The sequence below is a fragment of the Chenopodium album genome, chromosome 10 (genome assembly GCF_948465745.1).
Source record: "Chenopodium album chromosome 10, dcCheAlbu1.1, whole genome shotgun sequence".
NCBI classification, from domain to species: Eukaryota; Viridiplantae; Streptophyta; class Magnoliopsida; order Caryophyllales; family Amaranthaceae; genus Chenopodium; species Chenopodium album.
In genome coordinates, this window is record NC_137843.1 from 9,632,146 (window position 1) to 9,649,859 (window position 17,714).

At 35.7% G+C, this 17,714-nt stretch overlaps 1 protein-coding gene across 5 annotated transcripts; it reads left to right on the forward strand.

The window, feature by feature from the left end:
- The first annotated feature begins 1,685 nt into the window (after nucleotides 1-1,685).
- LOC145562185 (histone-lysine N-methyltransferase SUVR5-like) lies at nucleotides 1,686-16,612 on the forward strand. Of its 5 annotated transcripts, none has more exons than XM_081622374.1 (13): nucleotides 1,686-2,151; nucleotides 3,138-3,174; nucleotides 5,128-5,666; nucleotides 6,118-6,420; nucleotides 6,602-6,712; nucleotides 7,896-8,006; nucleotides 8,767-11,595; nucleotides 13,600-13,752; nucleotides 14,107-14,223; nucleotides 14,312-14,415; nucleotides 14,499-14,636; nucleotides 15,377-15,464; nucleotides 16,245-16,612. In XM_081622374.1, exons 3-13 carry the CDS (start codon nucleotides 5,181-5,183, stop codon nucleotides 16,350-16,352), a joined length of 4,548 nt encoding a protein of 1,515 aa, XP_081478500.1. In that variant the 5' UTR covers nucleotides 1,686-2,151; nucleotides 3,138-3,174; nucleotides 5,128-5,180; the 3' UTR covers nucleotides 16,353-16,612. The 5 variants fall into 5 exon arrangements, with proteins under 5 accessions (XP_081478500.1, XP_081478498.1, XP_081478501.1 ...); XM_081622372.1 differs by having other exon boundaries at nucleotides 1,687-2,151; nucleotides 13,591-13,752; XM_081622375.1 differs by having other exon boundaries at nucleotides 1,687-2,151; nucleotides 5,188-5,666; nucleotides 13,591-13,752.
- Nucleotides 16,613-17,714: the final 1,102 nt, after the last annotated feature.

The window sequence follows — 17,714 nt, forward strand, 5'->3', positions numbered from 1 at the left end:
TCCTTGTCATTTTGTTGGGTTTCTGGGTTGGTTTGGTGGGGTTGGTGTTGGGGTTACTTGAAATTAAGAGTTACTATATAATATGAGACTATGGGTTACTCCCTCCATTTTAAATACTTATTCCATTTTTCTTTTTCGACCGTTTTTAAATACTTGCTCCATTTCCTTATTTGGAATGCTTTTACAATATTTAATTTATTTCTCTCACCTAGTGGACCTAACATAAATCATATTTTATTAATTTCATATTCTCTCTCCTCCAATTATCTCCACTACTTTTGTTTTTTACAATATTTTATTCTTCCACCTACCCCACTACCTCCATATTTTACTACTTTCTCCTAAAACTCCGCACATGGAGAAATGGAGCAAGTATTTTAAAAACGGAGGGAGTACTTGCTTTTGTCTTCTGTTTTGGGTATATTATAAAATGGATTACTTGAAATTAGGGGTTAATTGAAATTAAGGGTTATTTGAAATTGCGTGTGAGTGTCAAACTCTATTATGCGAGTCAGACTATGTTATTTTTGCTGAGTTGGCAGTAGGTCATACGGTGTGGCCTGCTGCGCCTAAAAGACGCAGAATAAGTATATTTATGTGAGGTCTTGATTTTTTAGCATAATAATTCACGATATTAGTTGCTTATAATTTTCACCAATAATCAAAAGATATTTAAGGTTCAAAATAGGTTCTTCTGTGATTTAATTTGATTTTCATTGCTTAGTACTCTATTATTCCACACAATTTACATGTTTTCATATTCTCTTATTTCGAACAAGACTCTAAAGTTTATGAGTCGAACCATTATAGAGAATATCAAATTTGAGTTCTTCTAAAGAGTCTTTTTAGTACTTGAAGCTCTTTCAAAAAACTTTTTAGTTTTTACTAAACACCTAAATTAGTTTGTTTCAAAAAAAAAAAAAAAAAAAAAACACCTAAGGGCTTGTTTGACATCATTTTTGATTTTCAATTTCCTGTTTTTTTTAAAACCAAAAACCAAAAACAGGAAACAAGAAAAAGATGTTCCACTTTTTTGTTGTCAGTTTTCAAAATTATCATGTTTTTAATAAGTTTAAATAATTTTTGATTCATTATGGGACATATATCATATACTTTTAAAAAACAAAAAACAGAAAACCATAACAATGCCAAACGAATCCTAAATTAGTTATTTCAATTCAAACCTCTAAATTGGCCTTTAATTCATTTTTCCCTCTATCCCTTTTTTATTTTATTACCCTTTCTTTTGATTTTTTAAGCGGACGATTAAGGTCGATAACGAAAACATAAGAACGAATCCCGCAAACCGTAAAGGAGATCCATTGAACACTTTCATTTGTGACACACATCAAGATTTAAAGACTTCTTCTTTTCCACAGTTTGGTTTTCTGACAATATCAAAACTCAAAACCGACTAACCAATCTTTGCACTATAAGTTGCACAGGAAATTTCCAATTTCACTCTAAATTCAAAGTACTGTACTTCGTAAAATCAATACTCAAAATTGTCTGAACCGTTCTACGGAGTATTTCGTCAATTACCCAATCTTTTTTTTTTTTTTTATTTAGAAAAAGATAACTTAGCTAAAAGTCAAAATTACCCCTAAAAATCTACAACAAGCTTACAGCTGCCTGTCCCACACTGACCCTACCATTAGTCCATTAACCTGATAATCTGATATCCTTGCAACAGTTTCATAGCCGAAACCAAACATAACCCAAAAAATAAAAATAAAATAACAAAAAAAAAAAAAAAGAAAAAAAAAAAAAGCAAAACTTTGATTTACGAATCTCAAGGGTTATACCTGGAAACTTCAAACCAAATTACAGAATCCATAGTTTAAACTTTAAAGTGCCCCAAATTTGTTTTCCCACATACCCTTAATCTGTAAGACCAACTTCTGATTTTTTCCATGTTACAGAAAATTTAATTCAAGAAAACAAAAAACCCACAAAAAATAATGAGGAAAGAAAAAGGGTACATGTTTGATTTTATAATAATTGGCCTAGCTAACCAAAGTCCAAACTTTTGTTAAGAGTTAGAGAGAGAAACACACAAATTCGAAGAGAGAGAAAGAAATACCACACCATACCATTACCATTGTCAGACCACCAATTTCATTTTCAACCCCCTACCATGGCAAAATAAAGGTACACTACATTTTTCACAACATTTTTTTAATCTGCAATTTTTTTTATATCTAAGTTTTTATGTCATATAAATTCATTGTTTGATTGTTTCTGCATTTTTTAATTTTTGGGTTAGGATTAGAATGTTACAGTATTTTTATAAAATTTTTGTCACGTTGTTTTGTGGTGGGTGACCCTTAGAGCTAAGCTTGCTTCCCCGTCACTACCAACAAACCCAAAAAAAATAAAAATTTCTTGGTCTAATTATGAGAATAAAACCCCATTAATCATATTATTAGATTTGAACAAACCCAGGTACAATTAAATTTTGCCCGCTTTTATTTTAATTAATTGGTTTATTTTTTTAGGATTATCTAATTTTTAAGATCTATGCCTAGGGTTTTCACCTGAAATAAACTTGTTCTTAATTTACTAATTCTAGGGTTTTAGTTCATTGGATGTGTAAAGTTTGAAACTTTATATGTGTTTCAATTCAATTTAGGATTTTGAAGTGGATTGGATCTTAAAAATTATTTTGTTGGTTGAATTGTTACAATTGGGTGTGCTGAGTTGAAAGGTAACATGCACAAGTTGTTGTACCTGTTCTTGAAAATGTTACTCTCAGTTCATAAAGTTTACACCTTTAGGAATTTATTACATGCACAAGTTCTTGATTGTTCATTAACATGCTAGTTTGTTCTGAAAGTTTATACCTTTCGCTCGAAAATCGGTTCCGGTGTTTCTTGGTGGAATTGAATTGTGTCACTTATATGTAACGTTACCTGAACTGTGCATTGCTTGGAAACCTCCCTCTCTCAAAACAGGGGAAAGGGAAATAAAGAGAAGAACAATTTTTTTTTTAAACAAGAGAGAAGAATAATGAATTCTATATTTTCGTTAATCACTAGTGCAAGATTGGGTATGAAAACACAATTCACTGCGTAGTTTAGTAATTAAGGCCATAATGTGCTACTTTCTTGTATTAATTTGCCTTTTTTGGTTCACAGTTTGAGGCTAATTCAGTAACTCTCAGCGATTAATAAGGTAAGTATTTGATAATATTCTCTTTGTAATTGTGTCTATTGTGTTATTTTATGATTTTTGTAAACAATTTTTTTCGTTGTGTAATAGCTATGATAAGTGTCACTATAAAAGCCTCATTTCTCCTAGTTATTGTATGGAATTTTTTTATATAAAACCAGAGTTGCACCAAGGTTTTTTTCTTGCTTATTTGACAATTAAATGAGCAATAACCATCCTCATTTAGTCATCAAAATAAGCAAAAAATACCTTAGGTGCACTGTACACCTTGTACAGTGACGTACTGTTAATTAAAGTTGAATAAAAAAAAGAAGACGATAGAAATAGTTTATTGTTTGTAGGTAGGTTGGGAAAAGTCCGATTGAATTGATAACGAACCTAAGCGAAAATGGTTTAGTAAATTTGTCGACATGAACCCGACCCGAAATTAAATAGGTTAGGTTATGATTTAGAATTTTCAACTAGAAAATTACCTATGTCACCGAAATAATATATGGGTCAGAACACAAACTTATAACCCAAACTAAGGGGCAAACCAAACATCCTTTTAGGCCCATATATAGCAGCCAATCACTCTTTGAAAACTACTCCTAGTGCGACTACCTATGTTTATAACCGACTAACCCTAGGATTATTATTGGCTACCCTTTTTTTCACCCTCTCTTTCTCTTTCTCTCTTCGCTTATTCAATGGCGGTGATTTAGCCCTTTTACTTTCTTTACAAGTCCTTAGTGTTGCTATTCACCACTAAAATCGCCCCTATTGCTCTATGAGTTCACACCAACCCAAATATGGGAGGTCAAATGGGTTTGAGTTGTTCATTTACTTCCTCTGTTCTTTTAATATTGCATCATGTTACTTTCACATTTGCTAATACACAACTTTGATGTTAATGTGTTTAACTCTCAATAAGTACATTTTATTAATAGCTGATATTTTGAAAGTACAAAACAAGAAGATTCTAACAAGATGCTAACATGATCTTACATAGCTATATTGTTTATTACATATAAGTCACAATAAATTGTCTAAGGAGAGCATGTGAATAGTGTAAAAGTTAGCATGATGCAATATCAAAAGAACGGAAGAAGTACAAAACTTAAAACAAAAATTTAAAAAGTTGGGTTCAACATGTCAACACGAATCCGATTTGGAAAAAAAAGAAGGTTAGGGTTTAGAAATTGAACCTGAAAACTTAAACATGTTAGTTTTGATTTTGTGGTAGTCAACCCGATCCTAACACAAAACCTACCTAGCACGACCTGGTTGCCGGCCCAATTTTTAGGGGAAGTGGGAGAAACTAAAAGGGTTTTTGCTGATTGAAAGTGGATAAATAAGTTGGTGTACTACCAAAGTTGTAGTTAGTGGATGATGGTCCCCACACAAATGATAAGGCTTTTGTTTAGGGACAAGAACTTTGGCACAACAGGGTTTTAATTTAAGGCAATGTATAAAAAAGCTCAAGGCGCAATAAAGGTCCTGCACCTAGGCGCTCCTTGGCCGCGCTTCGATGCACCTCTTGGAAGTCAGTCAATCAATCAAAACTTTAATTCCGTGAGTGGGGTCGGCTACATGAATCAAAAGTGATTATTCCGTATAGTCATCCATAAAATCTTCCTCCTTCATCCCTTACGATCAAATACTTCATTCTCATGCAAATTCATTTGCATCATATCCTTCCTAACTCCTTCCAACCAAGTAATTTTCGGTCTTCCTCTACCTCGTTTAATCTCTCCATGATCCCACTCTTCGTACCAGTGCCACCTGCTCCGGCTTACATGCCCGAACCATCGCAGACGATTTTCCCTTATTTTGTGAACAATGCCTGCCACACCCACTTTCTTGCGAATAACATCATTTTTGGAAGTGAAGCACACAATATAAAACGGTTAAAGAAATCTGCTTGATTTTGTTTTTGTTTTGTTTTGTTTTTTTTTTGTTTTTTTTTTTTTCCAGGTATATGAATTAGTGAAGAGATTTAATGGCATTGTGGTTTTTTTCTTGGTGATATGGAAGTTCTGAAGTGTCCTGCCCTCCACTATGCTGAAAATTCTTGTCACTCTCAAGAGAAATCAGTCATGGAGTTTGTGCAAGATTCAGAATCAAATAGTGTTAAGGATGCCGAGCAAATTCCTATAGAAGAGAAGGAAGTGGATCATTTTCTGCCAAGTTTGAAAGTGGCCATAGGCACGATGCAATGTGATGGTCAAGACCAAGATGGAGAAGCTCTTACGTTAGAAGAGAGATCTAATGGGTCTGCACTCTCTGGTTCTGATTTGTTGGGCCAGAATTTGTCTGGGGTAGTTCTTGATCATGATGATGATAACCTAGAGGAGCAGGTCCAATATAAAGAAACTTACCTTGATTTTCAGAACTCCCATGTAGATGTGAACACAATTGAAAGTGAGCCACATTCTGAAAATAAAGAAGATGAGTCATTAATATCAGCAACCAGGTGGCCCGAGCAAGATGAATCCCTTGCATTATGGGTTAAGGTATGGTTTCTTTCACATGGTTATTGCAACTCTGCCAATCACATCTCACCCATTATACTGAATATTTGGACTAAGCTGTTAGGGTTTAACTTTATCTTTAAGTTTTCAGTATTTCATATTCTTGAATTTTGTCTTGAGGATGGACTTGAGTGTTAAGATTAAGATTTAAAGTCGTTGCTTTAATTTTCAAAAACTGTACTATTCAGTTTTAACAATTTATTTTGGAATTGTGATATTTTTTGTCCAAACATTTTACAAAGCTTAACTTCACGATCTTTTATGTGCCTGAATAACTCTCATGCGTAACTTAAAAGTTTTCTTCTGTCATTAAAAGAAATTTAAGAAAGATTTGTGGCCTAGTATTAGAAGACATGTGATTCTTTTTCAAAACCAGAGAGTGGAGCTAAACTTTCTTATCTAATGTCTGTCTTAATCTACTCCGCAAGTATAGTGGAGAGGGAAGTGGCAAGCTGGAATCAAATGCGAAAGGGCAGACTGGCCATTAGCGACTGTGAAAGCAAAACCAACTCATGACAGGAAGAGTTATATTGTGATATTCTTTCCACACAAAAAGAATTATTCTTGGGCAGATACACTGCTTGTTTGTGCAATTGATGAGCTTCCGCAGCCTATTGTACACCGGTCACATAAAGTTGGAGTGCAAATGGTTGAAGATTTGACTGTTGCACGCCGCTTTATCATGAAAAAGCTAGTAATTGGCATATTGAGTATTGTTGACCAGCTTCCTGTTCAGGTGCCAATTCTGTGGTCCTCTTTTCTTCTGACATTTCTTAACATATCTCTTCTTATGGTACAGTTAATGCTTGTAAAAATTGAAATATGCAATGTCTTGTTACATGCAATTGATATCATAATTAGTGCTTTGAGATATTCTCACTATTAGCTGTTTTGTAATGGTGATTCAATTGTCTTAGGTGTTGTTCGAAACTGCTCGTGATGTAGTTGTATGGAGAGATTTCGCTGCAGAGGCTTCTCGCTGTAAAAGTTATCCTGATCTTGGAAGACTGCTCTTAAAGCTTCAGAATGTAAACTCCTAATTCTGTTATTATACTATGGAGTACAACCCTTTTTCTCTATATGTTATTCACATGTCATTTTTTGCTTTATTATTTCCATATGTGAGCTGGTCTACCTGGGTTCAAGGAGGTTTTCTCGTAAACCATGTAAAATATAATCATATACCAGTAATTCTTTTGTATTTCATTGTATGAGTCAAATAGATGGATACTTCTGCAGAAAATATAGACCTGCTATCTGCAACTTCCTGGTGGTAATTACAGTTGCTAAGAGTATGCCCATTTATGTTCAAGTGCCTTTGATTGGTCACCAATTTTTATTTAGTCCCTTTGTCCCTAAATAAAAGGCCTATTTCCTCCAAAACTCTTGTCCCTAAATAAATGCCCAAATTCTCATTTTGGGTGGAGTCCTTCATCACTAACTTCTTGTTTTTTTTTTTTTTTTTTTTTTTTTTTTTAATTTTATTTATTTATTTATTTTTCAATCAACAAAACCCCTCTAGCCCACTGTATATTCCCTTCACTTCCCCTAAAATTAATAAACTATTCACACTACTGAATTTTTATTCAACTTTGATCGTCAACATCCCACTACAATTCCTCTACTAAACCCTGTGGCCAAGAAATATAGGGATTTATTTAGAGACAAAAAGGGAGTAGTGAATTGTGAGGAGAGAGATGGAGAGAAAATGAGTGACTAAATATTTTTCTGTTCACCTTCCCCCCCCCCCCCCCCCCCCCCCCTCTCTCTCTCTCTCTCTATATATATATATATATATATATATATATATATCGCTCCCCTCACACAATTTCCCACAAAGTAAAGTAAAGTACAACCCTTGGTCATGGATTGGCATCCTCTAATTCCTTCATTGTTGAAGTGTCAGGTCATTTGAGGTTTTGAGCTGTTTTAAAATGACGTGGACTTAATTGTAAAGCAACGCCATTTTCTTGTTTGGTGTGCCCATTTTCTTGAGGCTAGGGTTGTTACAGCTCGGAGTTTGGTTGTGCTATAGGTGGTGTTTGAATTTGCAAGCCGTTTTAACTCTATAATGTAACTCCTTGTGTAATATTTGAGTTGCATTATTATCTGCTGAACTACTTTCTTTTCCTTATCTAATTGTTTGATTTCAAGTGCTTTTAACTTAAATTGATCTTTTTTTATTCTCCCTTCTCTCCTCCTTTGCTACAGATGGTATTGCGGCAGTACATCGATGCTAACTGGCTGCAACATTCTTTCCAAATGTGGGTAGATAAGTGCCAGGATGCTGTCAGTGCTGATTCCATTGAACTTCTGAAGGAGGTAATTTCATACCTCAAAAGAATTTCTTTGTATACCATTGGATGTGTATACGTGAGGATGCTCTTAATATACAAGAATTCTTATTATAAGAACAATTAAGCATGACCTCAGGTTTCTTACTAGCCATCAGTGCTATATGCATAAGTTCGGTGGAATTAAATGATACCATATAAAAATCCGTGTAGAAATTAATTGGTAAGGAAGATTTCTCTCTTCACTCACTCTCTTCACCTTCTCTCTCTGAATAAGTTGAAATTGCCTTCCAAGTGAGTATTGAAGAGCTGCAGGTAGGCTCTTTTACCTTGTCTGATGTTGGTAAGACCCTTGTGGATCTTACTTGTATAGCCAAGGGCCATTGCTTTGAAGCTTTATTGATTTTGAGCTGTTGGCCACCTTTGAGCTTTTATTGCCCCCATTTCTCTCCCTTGATAGTTTTTTGGATTATAGCTTACAAATAAAGTTTGGATTAATGGATCTAACTCGTGTAGCCAAGGGCCTTGCTTTGAAGCTTTATTATTTTTGAGCTGTTGGGCCACCGTTGAACTTTTATTGCTTCCATTTCTCTCCCTTGATAGTTGTTTGGATTATAGATTACAAATAATGTTTGGCTTAACTTACATTATTGTATGGTATGAATGCTGTGATGGCCATGATTGTTGATGTCACTTCCAAGACTGATAATCTGTTGCTCCCTTTCTTGGAATTTTTGAACCTTCTAACGTCTGTTTGCTTATGTCCATTTTATAATTTGTTGCTTCAGGAATTGGTGAATTCTATTTTGTGGAGTGAAGTCAATGATCTTCGAGATGCCCAGGGACAGCCTGCATTAGGTTCTCAGTGGAAGATGTGGAAGCATGAGGTTATGAGAAGTTTCTCAATGACGCAGTCTGTGTCAGGTGGTGGAGGCATAGAACAGCCAAGCAAAAATTGCATAGAAGATTTTAGTGTTAGTCCATCAATGACGAGTCTTCAAATTAGCCGGAAGAGACCTAAGCTTGAAGTTCGTCGTGCAGAGCCACATAATTCTGTTGGTGAAAATAAGAGCTGTCAGGAAAATACCATTGTTGAGATTAACTCGGCATTTTTCTCTGATCAGAGCACTATGAATGCTGATAATGCGCTCTTGCCTCTTAAGGAGGACCTTTTAGGCCAGACAGTAGCACAAATTTCCTTGCCGAGCAATGCCGTAGATGGATGGGATGGGGACCATGGGGTTGTGGTCGATACTTTAAACGCAGAGTCTACCCAGAAAGAAGATAGTAGGCTGCTACCCGTTAATGGGGTGGTTGAGACAAAATCCCCAGCTTCTAGAGTCAATAGTCGGAAATGCATTGCTTTTATTGAGGCTAAGGGAAGGCGGTGTGTAAGGTGGGCTAATGATGGTGATGAATACTGCTGTGTTCATTTGATGTCTCGTTTTGCAACACAATCTGTCAAAACAGAGACCTCTACACCAGCTGAATCATCTATGTGTCAAGGAACTACCACTCAAGGTACCAGGTGCAAACATCGCTCTCTCCCAGGTACCTCCTTTTGTAAAAAGCACCGCCCCCATGGTGATGGAACAATGCCCCCAAGTTCACCTGGAAGTCAGTTAAAGAGAAAACGTGACGAGCTGCTAGACAAGTCCGAGAACACATGTAAGGATATTGTTATAGCTGGGGGAGCTGAAAGACCTCTGGAAGGACATTTGAACACAATTATGGAGGGAAGTACCTCTAATGGAGGAGAACTTGAACTGATAGTGCCTGAACAACATGCTGAGGATTCTAACAATAAGAATGTAGAGATAGCTTATTGCGTTGGATTGGGCATGCATGAGGGCCATTCAAACTGTTTAGAAAGCCCTAAGAGGCATTCTTTATACTGTGATAAACATATACCAAGCTGGCTGAAACGTGCTAGAAATGGTAAGAGTAGGATAATCTCCAAAGAAGTTTTTGTGGATCTTTTGAGGACATGTTCCTCCCAGAAGCAAAAAACTCATTTGCATCAAGCATGTGAGCTTTTCTATAATCTCCTTAAAAGCTTATTATCCTTGAGAAACCAAGTTCCCAAAGAGACTCAATTTCAGTTGGCGTTGTCTGAAGCTTCTAAAGATATACATACAGCTGAACTTTTAATGAAGCTGGTTTCCCGAGAAAAAGAGAGGTTGACAAGGATATGGGGCTTTAATTTGGAGAAGAATTCACAGGTTTCCTGCTCTCCTGTAGAGGAATTAGCTCTGGTGCCTGTAGAAGAAGAGGGTGTTGATGATGGAAGTTTCAAATGTAAAATTTGCTTTGAAGAGTTTTCTGATGATCAAGCACTTGGGACACACTGGATAGACACTCACAATAAGGAAGCACAGTGGCTTTTTAGGGGCTATGCCTGTGCTATTTGTCTTGATTCTTTCACTAACAGGAAGGTTCTTGAGACACATGTACAGGAGAGACACCATGCTCAGTTTGTTGAGCACTGCATGCTTATCCAGTGTATTCCTTGTGGCAGCCATTTTGGTAATTCTGAGGAGTTATGGTCACATGTTCTTTCAGCTCACACCGAAGGTTTTAGACAATCAAAAAGAGGGCACAATGGTCACCAATTAGTGGGTCCTCAGAATAATCTTATTACCTCGAGTCTTGCTTCTGTTGATAATTCTGAGAGTCAGAGCAGTATTAGGAAGTTCATTTGTAGATTCTGTGGGTTAAAGTTTGATCTGCTACCTGATTTAGGCCGTCATCATCAGGCAGCTCATATGGGGCCAGGTTTGGTAAGCTCTCATCCAAAAAAGAAAGGCCTCCGCTTTTATGCTTATAGACTAAAATCAGGAAGACTAAGCCGTCCCAGATTCAAAAAGGGTCTTGGTGGAGCATCTTATAGACTCCGAAATAAGGGTAGCTTAGTTTTAAAGAAACGATTACAGCCTGTTAATCCTATTGGTGCTGGACGAATAAATGTGCAGTCTCATGTAATGGATACTGCTGGTCCTGTTAGACTTACCGAGGCTCAGTGCTCAGCTATTGCACAAATGTTGTCTTCTGAAGCTCAGAAAACAAGAGCACGTCCTAGTAATAATGAAATCTTATCTATTGCTTGCTCTGCTTGCTGCAAGGTGAGTGTTCAGAGGTCACTAGAGCAGAAGTATGGAGAATTGCCTGAACGCTTATACTTGAAAGCTGCTAAGCTTTGCAGTGAACATAATACTCCAGTAGATTGGCATCAGGAGGGGTTTAATTGCTCTAAAGGATGCAAACCACAGGAAGATCATATTTTGGGGTCTGTTTTGCCTTGTCCCATGAATGAACATGGAAGGCTAAATTCACCACCTCCAAATCCACCAGAGGAATGCGAAATGGATGAGTGCCACTTTGTCATGAATCCGCAATATATTAGATGGAGACACTTACAAACCACCATTATCTTGTGTGATGATATTAGTTTTGGACAAGAAAAGGTATCAGTTCCTTGTGTGGTAGACAAAAACCTGCTAGATTCACTTTATAATCCAACATATGACTTTGATGGGCAAGCATTTTTCATGCCATGGGAGAGCTTTACATATGCGACTAAGCCACTTTTAGATATATCCCTTGAAGTCAATATGCAGGTATCTTCAAGCATCTCCCTTTGAATTTCAATTCTGCTTTACTAGATTATTAAGCTTTGAATCAGGGGAATGTTTTCCCCACTTGGAAACTGTTTATGTATGTTTCACTAATATCATGATTAAAGTGGATCACTTTATGGCTTATATGTACAGCTTATTTAGTTGGAAGGAATTGGATTAAAAAAAAGGAAAGGTTTTAAACAACTTTCAGTTTACACCAAATTTATGAGAGCAGATAGGATTTGGATAGAAAGGAAGGAAATATAAGTAACTTCCTGAATAATGCATTTGTGGAAGTGTGAAATGCTATTTTTAGAGCAAAGCCAATGGTTGCCCATGCCAATGGCGGTCATCAAATATTTAATTCATATCTCTCTCTTCCATCTCATTTATGTCCAATTCTCATACTCACTTATGCCCATATACTCTCATTGGTTGCCCCCTACTTACCCGGGTCATAAATATTTTCTTAATTATACTTGTACTAAATAACTAAAAAGAATATAAAAAATAAATACTATCAGCCAATTATAGCAGGACCAGTGGCAGACTCTAATTCTTTGCCATTTTTTGCCAAAGGTTATGGCCATGACCTGGTGATGGCATTTCTCTCTCCAAAATTGATGAAATTTTATTTTTAAAATAATATTTTATCTTCTCTCTCCTCATGCCCACTACAAAAAGGCAACCAATGGGTATGCTCTTATTTTTGGCATTAGAGATGTGTGCCTAGACATTTGTGAATTAATAAAATTGCTAGAAGTTGTGCTTTACCTACCTCCATTCTTCATTGAAGACAATGCCTTGATGTCAAACTTGGTTAATGGGTAGGGTAGCCCAATGATAATAGGGCTAGGGCCAAACTTAAAGGGTTCTTAATGGACAGGGCTCTTATTGGGTAGGGTCAATATAGGGCCAAAATGTTTGTCCAATTTAATAGATAAAGAAAATAGATAATGTGAAAAAAATTACATAGATATTTTCGTATTCATATATACTTCATAATGGTTTTGTCCAGTATTTATTTTAATTGATAATTTATTGGCCCGTCCATTATTGATCCGTTATTGACCCTTGACTCGCATTGGCCCTATAAAATGCGAACCTCTTTGACCTGTCCCGCACCAATCCTGACCCGGCCCGTCCAATAACTAGGTCTACTTGTCGTTAAAAGCTACTCCCTCTGTCCTTTTTTTTTTCCTTCCTTAGAGGTAATGTTACTTTATTAATACTCCCTCCATGTTTAAATAAATGAAATGTTTTGACTTTTTGCATTATTCATCTAAATCACTTTGTGTAAATATAGTCTTGTGATTATTTGATTTATACATAAGAATAAATATAGTCTTATGGGTATTTGTTGGAATCATCTTAATGAATAGTTTATTGATATTCAATTGTTATAATTTTTACTTATTGATAATTAGACCCTTTTCACTTCACCTTAAAAAAAAAAAATATTTAGTTAAAATAATTTCAGTTTCAGCAAAAATAATTTCAGTTCAGTAAAAATCAGTAAACTTAAAGAAGAAATATAATAGAAAATCAGTAAAAATAATTTCAATTCGGTAATATTAATTTCAGGTTCAGTAAAAACTAATTTAAGTTTAGCAAAAAATAAGGTGAAGTGAACGGGGCCTTAAAGATATTATCATTCAAAGTGTTGCATTGACATACGTGCGCAAGGACAACATTTCATTTATTTAAACATGAAGGGAGTATTTGGTTGGAAAAGATGATGAGAGAGAAAAACAGTGGGGTTAATGGGGTGGTTGTGACTTGTGAGATTAAAGGTATGGTCCCATTTGTCCAAAAATAGAATTGGGCAAAATTAAAGGGACAAACTAAAAAGGAAATTGGGGAAAAATAAAGGATGGAGGGAGTAGCTTAATTTCATTGATTGAGAACAAAAGGATCCTTTTCTTCTTCTTCTCCTTCCCCTTTATTTTGTTTTATTTTTTATTTTGTGTGTGTGTGATTTATTCTTGCTTTCAGAATTTGCAGTTAGGGTGTGGCTGTTCACAATCAACTTGCTATCCTGAGACATGTGATCACGTATACCTGTTCAACAATGATTTCGAGTATGCGAAGGATATCGATGGAAAGCTTATGGAAGGAAGATTCCCTTATGATGATAAAGGTCGACTAGTTCTGAAGGTACTCATTTTAGAGACTACGAGCTCTTTACTTTTTGTATTCTTTAATCTCATTGGTTATAGCTTTCATGTAGAATTAGTTGCAACTTAGAAATGACTAATTCTTGTGTTCCTATTTATTTATTATTTCTTTTGAAATCGTTTTTTATTGTTCTTTGCTTTCTGAAAATACCTAGTTTGCGATAAATGTCCTTTTCAACCTTTATTTGAGATTGATATATACCACTTTAATGTTGGTCTTTAAAATGTTGATGCAAACTTCATCTATATATAACCTTATTATTCTCTGTTCTTTTTAAAACTTGGCTATGTTACTGAAGTAATAAAGAATTTTCTAATTCTTGGTGATGTGCAGGATAATTATCTCATCTATGAATGCAATAACTTGTGTAAGTGTAGTAGCAACTGCCCAAATAGGGTATTGCAGAATGGGGTTAGAGTAAAGATGGAAGTCTTCAAAACATTGAAAAAGGTTTTATTTTATTTTATTCTATTATTTAATGTTTTGAGATTGTTTTGACGATTGGAGCGTCAATTGACTCTTCCAGCTTTATTGACAGGGTTGGGCACTCCGAGCTGGTGAAAATATTTTGCGCGGCACATTTGTATGTGAATTTGTTGGTGAAATATTAAATGAACAGGAAGTAGACAGAAGGCGCAAAAGGTTCATATCATATCCATCGTCAGTCAGTCGTTACCTTATGGAATCGCTATTGTGCACTTACATAAGTCCTTTTGTGTTGTTAGGTGTAAAAATGAAGGTTGTGATTATATCTATGACATGGCGACCCATACAAAGCACATGAGTGAATTGATTGAAGGGGAAGCCAAGTTTTTTATTGATGCTACAAAATATGGAAATGTTTCGCGTTTCATAAATCACAGGTGAGGAAGCAGTGGTCTTAAGCTACTTGGTGAAACATTATTTTTTAATCTGGCACATATTTTAGGTTAAATAACTTAGCCTTTTCTTTTAGATTCACTTTTTCATGATAGGGGCTACATAACGTGCCTCTGATGAATAGCTGCAAAATTTTGCTATGTATGATATGTTATTGCATTGTGAAAAATTAAGTCTGTGTATACTTGTTATTGCAATATTGCTCTTGTCCAAAAAATTATAGGTTGTCTATGAAGGGAAGCCTGTTTGTTATAAGAGTTAGTTAAAAGATCTTCATTGCTTACTCATTTTCTTGGAGTCTGCTAGATCTAGTGATAGAACTTCTAGGTGTTGGTTTGTAGATTCTTTAATTCATTTTGGGCACAAGAGTCATGAATTTTTTTTTTTTACCACGTATTTAATTTTCGCCTTCAGTCATATTAACAAAGACAGGTAGATGCATCAACCTGTTGCACGAGACAAATTGAAGACAAGAATCATGTATCATAGATGATGCTACTATTGTGCTGCTAATCACATGCAATAGAAAGTTGATTAGTGCAAGCGCACATTTTTGAGATATCTAATACAACTAGATTTTAAGTTTATTGTTAAATAGTGATAAGCTTATGTTTAATCGTGCCCTTTTAAATGTTTGCTTCATACTCCGGTTATAATTCTAATTCCCTTACTATGTGTTATCTGATTTTGTTGCCTGGTGCTCTAATTATGTTTTCTTGTGTAGCTGCTGTCCAAATCTTGACAGTCACCTGGTTCTTGTGGAAAGCATGGATTTTCAGCTTGCCCATGTTGGTTTCTATGCAAAACAGGATGTAAGTGAATATTCCATCAAAAATGAAAAGTATTAAATGATGAAGTGATCTTTTATAATTTTCTGGGGTACTCTTTAAGAGAAACTATTTTGCAAGTGGTTTTCTTATTTATTCTCACCTTTTCATATTAAGGCCTTGCTTAGAATGTATCCGTAATAATTTATTTAGGGGTATTGTCTATTGTTGAAATTTCTATAATTATATGGCAAAAATAAATTCTCTCTTAGGCATGCTTAATTTTGTGTTGTGCGTGTAAGAAGAGAAAATAAAGAAAAGGGTGATGGATTGAGTCGTGGAGGTGGTGGTTTAGGGAGGAGGAAGGGGTTCCTTGAACCCACCACATCTACCCAATCTTCCTTCTCTTTATCGTGTTCTCATATATGCCGTTAAATGTTTACCACAAATCCAAGCATGCAAATAATTTTGTATCTCATATGGATTAAGAGTCCTCCACCACCCACCTCCACTTCCATCCATCAACAAATTCCCGTAATTTAGCCCTACTAGCTTTGAACCCATGAACATACTTAAGTTTTATTGTTCCCTGAAAATTTAAGTAACGCCGCTGTTGTGAAGATCTACCGACATTTATTTACCTCAAATCCAAGCATGCGATAGAATCGTTCTGACATTTAAATTTTTTTAATTTTTTTTTTCAACTGCTTCTGTGGCACTCTTTGTGCTTTTAAAAAGTTAATTGATTGATGAACAATTATTATAATTTTTTTCCAACCTTCATTGCCATCACTCTTCACTTGTAACTTGTCTATATTGGGACAGATAGCTGCCGGGGAAGAACTTTGTTTTGACTTTCACTATCAGCTACAGGCCGGAGACGGATGCCCCTGCTTGTGCGGAGCTTCGACTTGTAGGGGTCGCCTTTACTAATATTATTAGCATCAATGCCCAGGCAATCAGCTGCATCACAGATGCTGATTTTAAGGGCCTTTGTAATGGTCTTGTAGTCGCGCTGCTAAATTTTCCATTTACTGCTTGAGTAGAGCTGAGCTATGCAGTGTCGGGAGCCTATTACCTTCTTGTAAATTGATTGTACCATTCTCTCCTCTTTCGCTTCTTTGTATATACAGTTTTCCATTTCTATTGTCTGACCAGTTGCATAACTAGAGAAATATAGAAATTTCGTAGTATCTTTGGAGAAATTAGTCTCTTGATTTTAGTTTATATCAGTGATTCTACGGGAGTTACACTAATATGCAATACAACTAGTTACTTGCTCCTGTAAATTCTAGCGTTGGTAACAATTTACATACCCTATTATGTGTTTCCTGTTTGTTTGATAAACTCCTTGCAGGATTGAGATGGCGAGTTAAAGGCGTGGATGAGAGTTCTTGAAATTGGATGTTCAAGTTGTTTCAATGTAAAAGAGTTCCAACTATCAAGTACTAAAGATCATACTCGTAACTCGGAAGTATTTTGTTTGTAAGAGTATCAAGGGCTAGTCTTTCATTTTACAATTCCTTTGTTGCTTCCTACGTTGTTGTAATTAATCTAATATGTGAATCAGGATTTAAATACTGAACTACAAGTAGTAAATCAAAGGTGCATTTTTTCCAAGTATTTTGAGCAAATTCTGTATCTCAAACAACATGATTCCACCATACATTCACAAGAACATTATTATCTATTGGAAATTTTGCATTAAACCACCTTTTATAACCCTTTAATTGCAGGAAACCACCTTATAAAAAAAATTTCGCAAAAACACACCTTAATCGAAATTTTTTTTGCAATCACACACCATTTTCCGGAAAATACCCATTGACCTTGTATTTCGGGGTTGACTCGACCATGAGACGCCCTAAAACCGCTAACCCTCCCTTTTCCCCAGCCACCCACTTCACGAAGGTACGAGAATTGGGTTTAGGGCTTGAGGGTTGGGTTTAAAGACGGGAATTAGGAAAGGGAGGGGATGAGGTCATCGGCGACGAAGGAGGGAGGTGGTCGCCGGCCACTGGAAGTGGGTGGCTGGGGAAAAGGGAGGGTTAGCGGTTTTAGGGCGTCTCATGGTCGAGTCAACCCCTGAAAACCAAGTCAATGGGTATTTTCCGGGAAAAGGTGTGTGATTGTAAAAAATTTTACGATTAAGGTGTGTTTTTCTGAAAAAATTTTTATAAGGTGGTTTCTTGCAATTAAAGTGTTATAAAAGGTGGTTTAATGTAAATTTTCCTTATCTATTTATTGAAATTAGACATGAAAATAGAACATTTTGTAGCAAAATTTGGGACATTA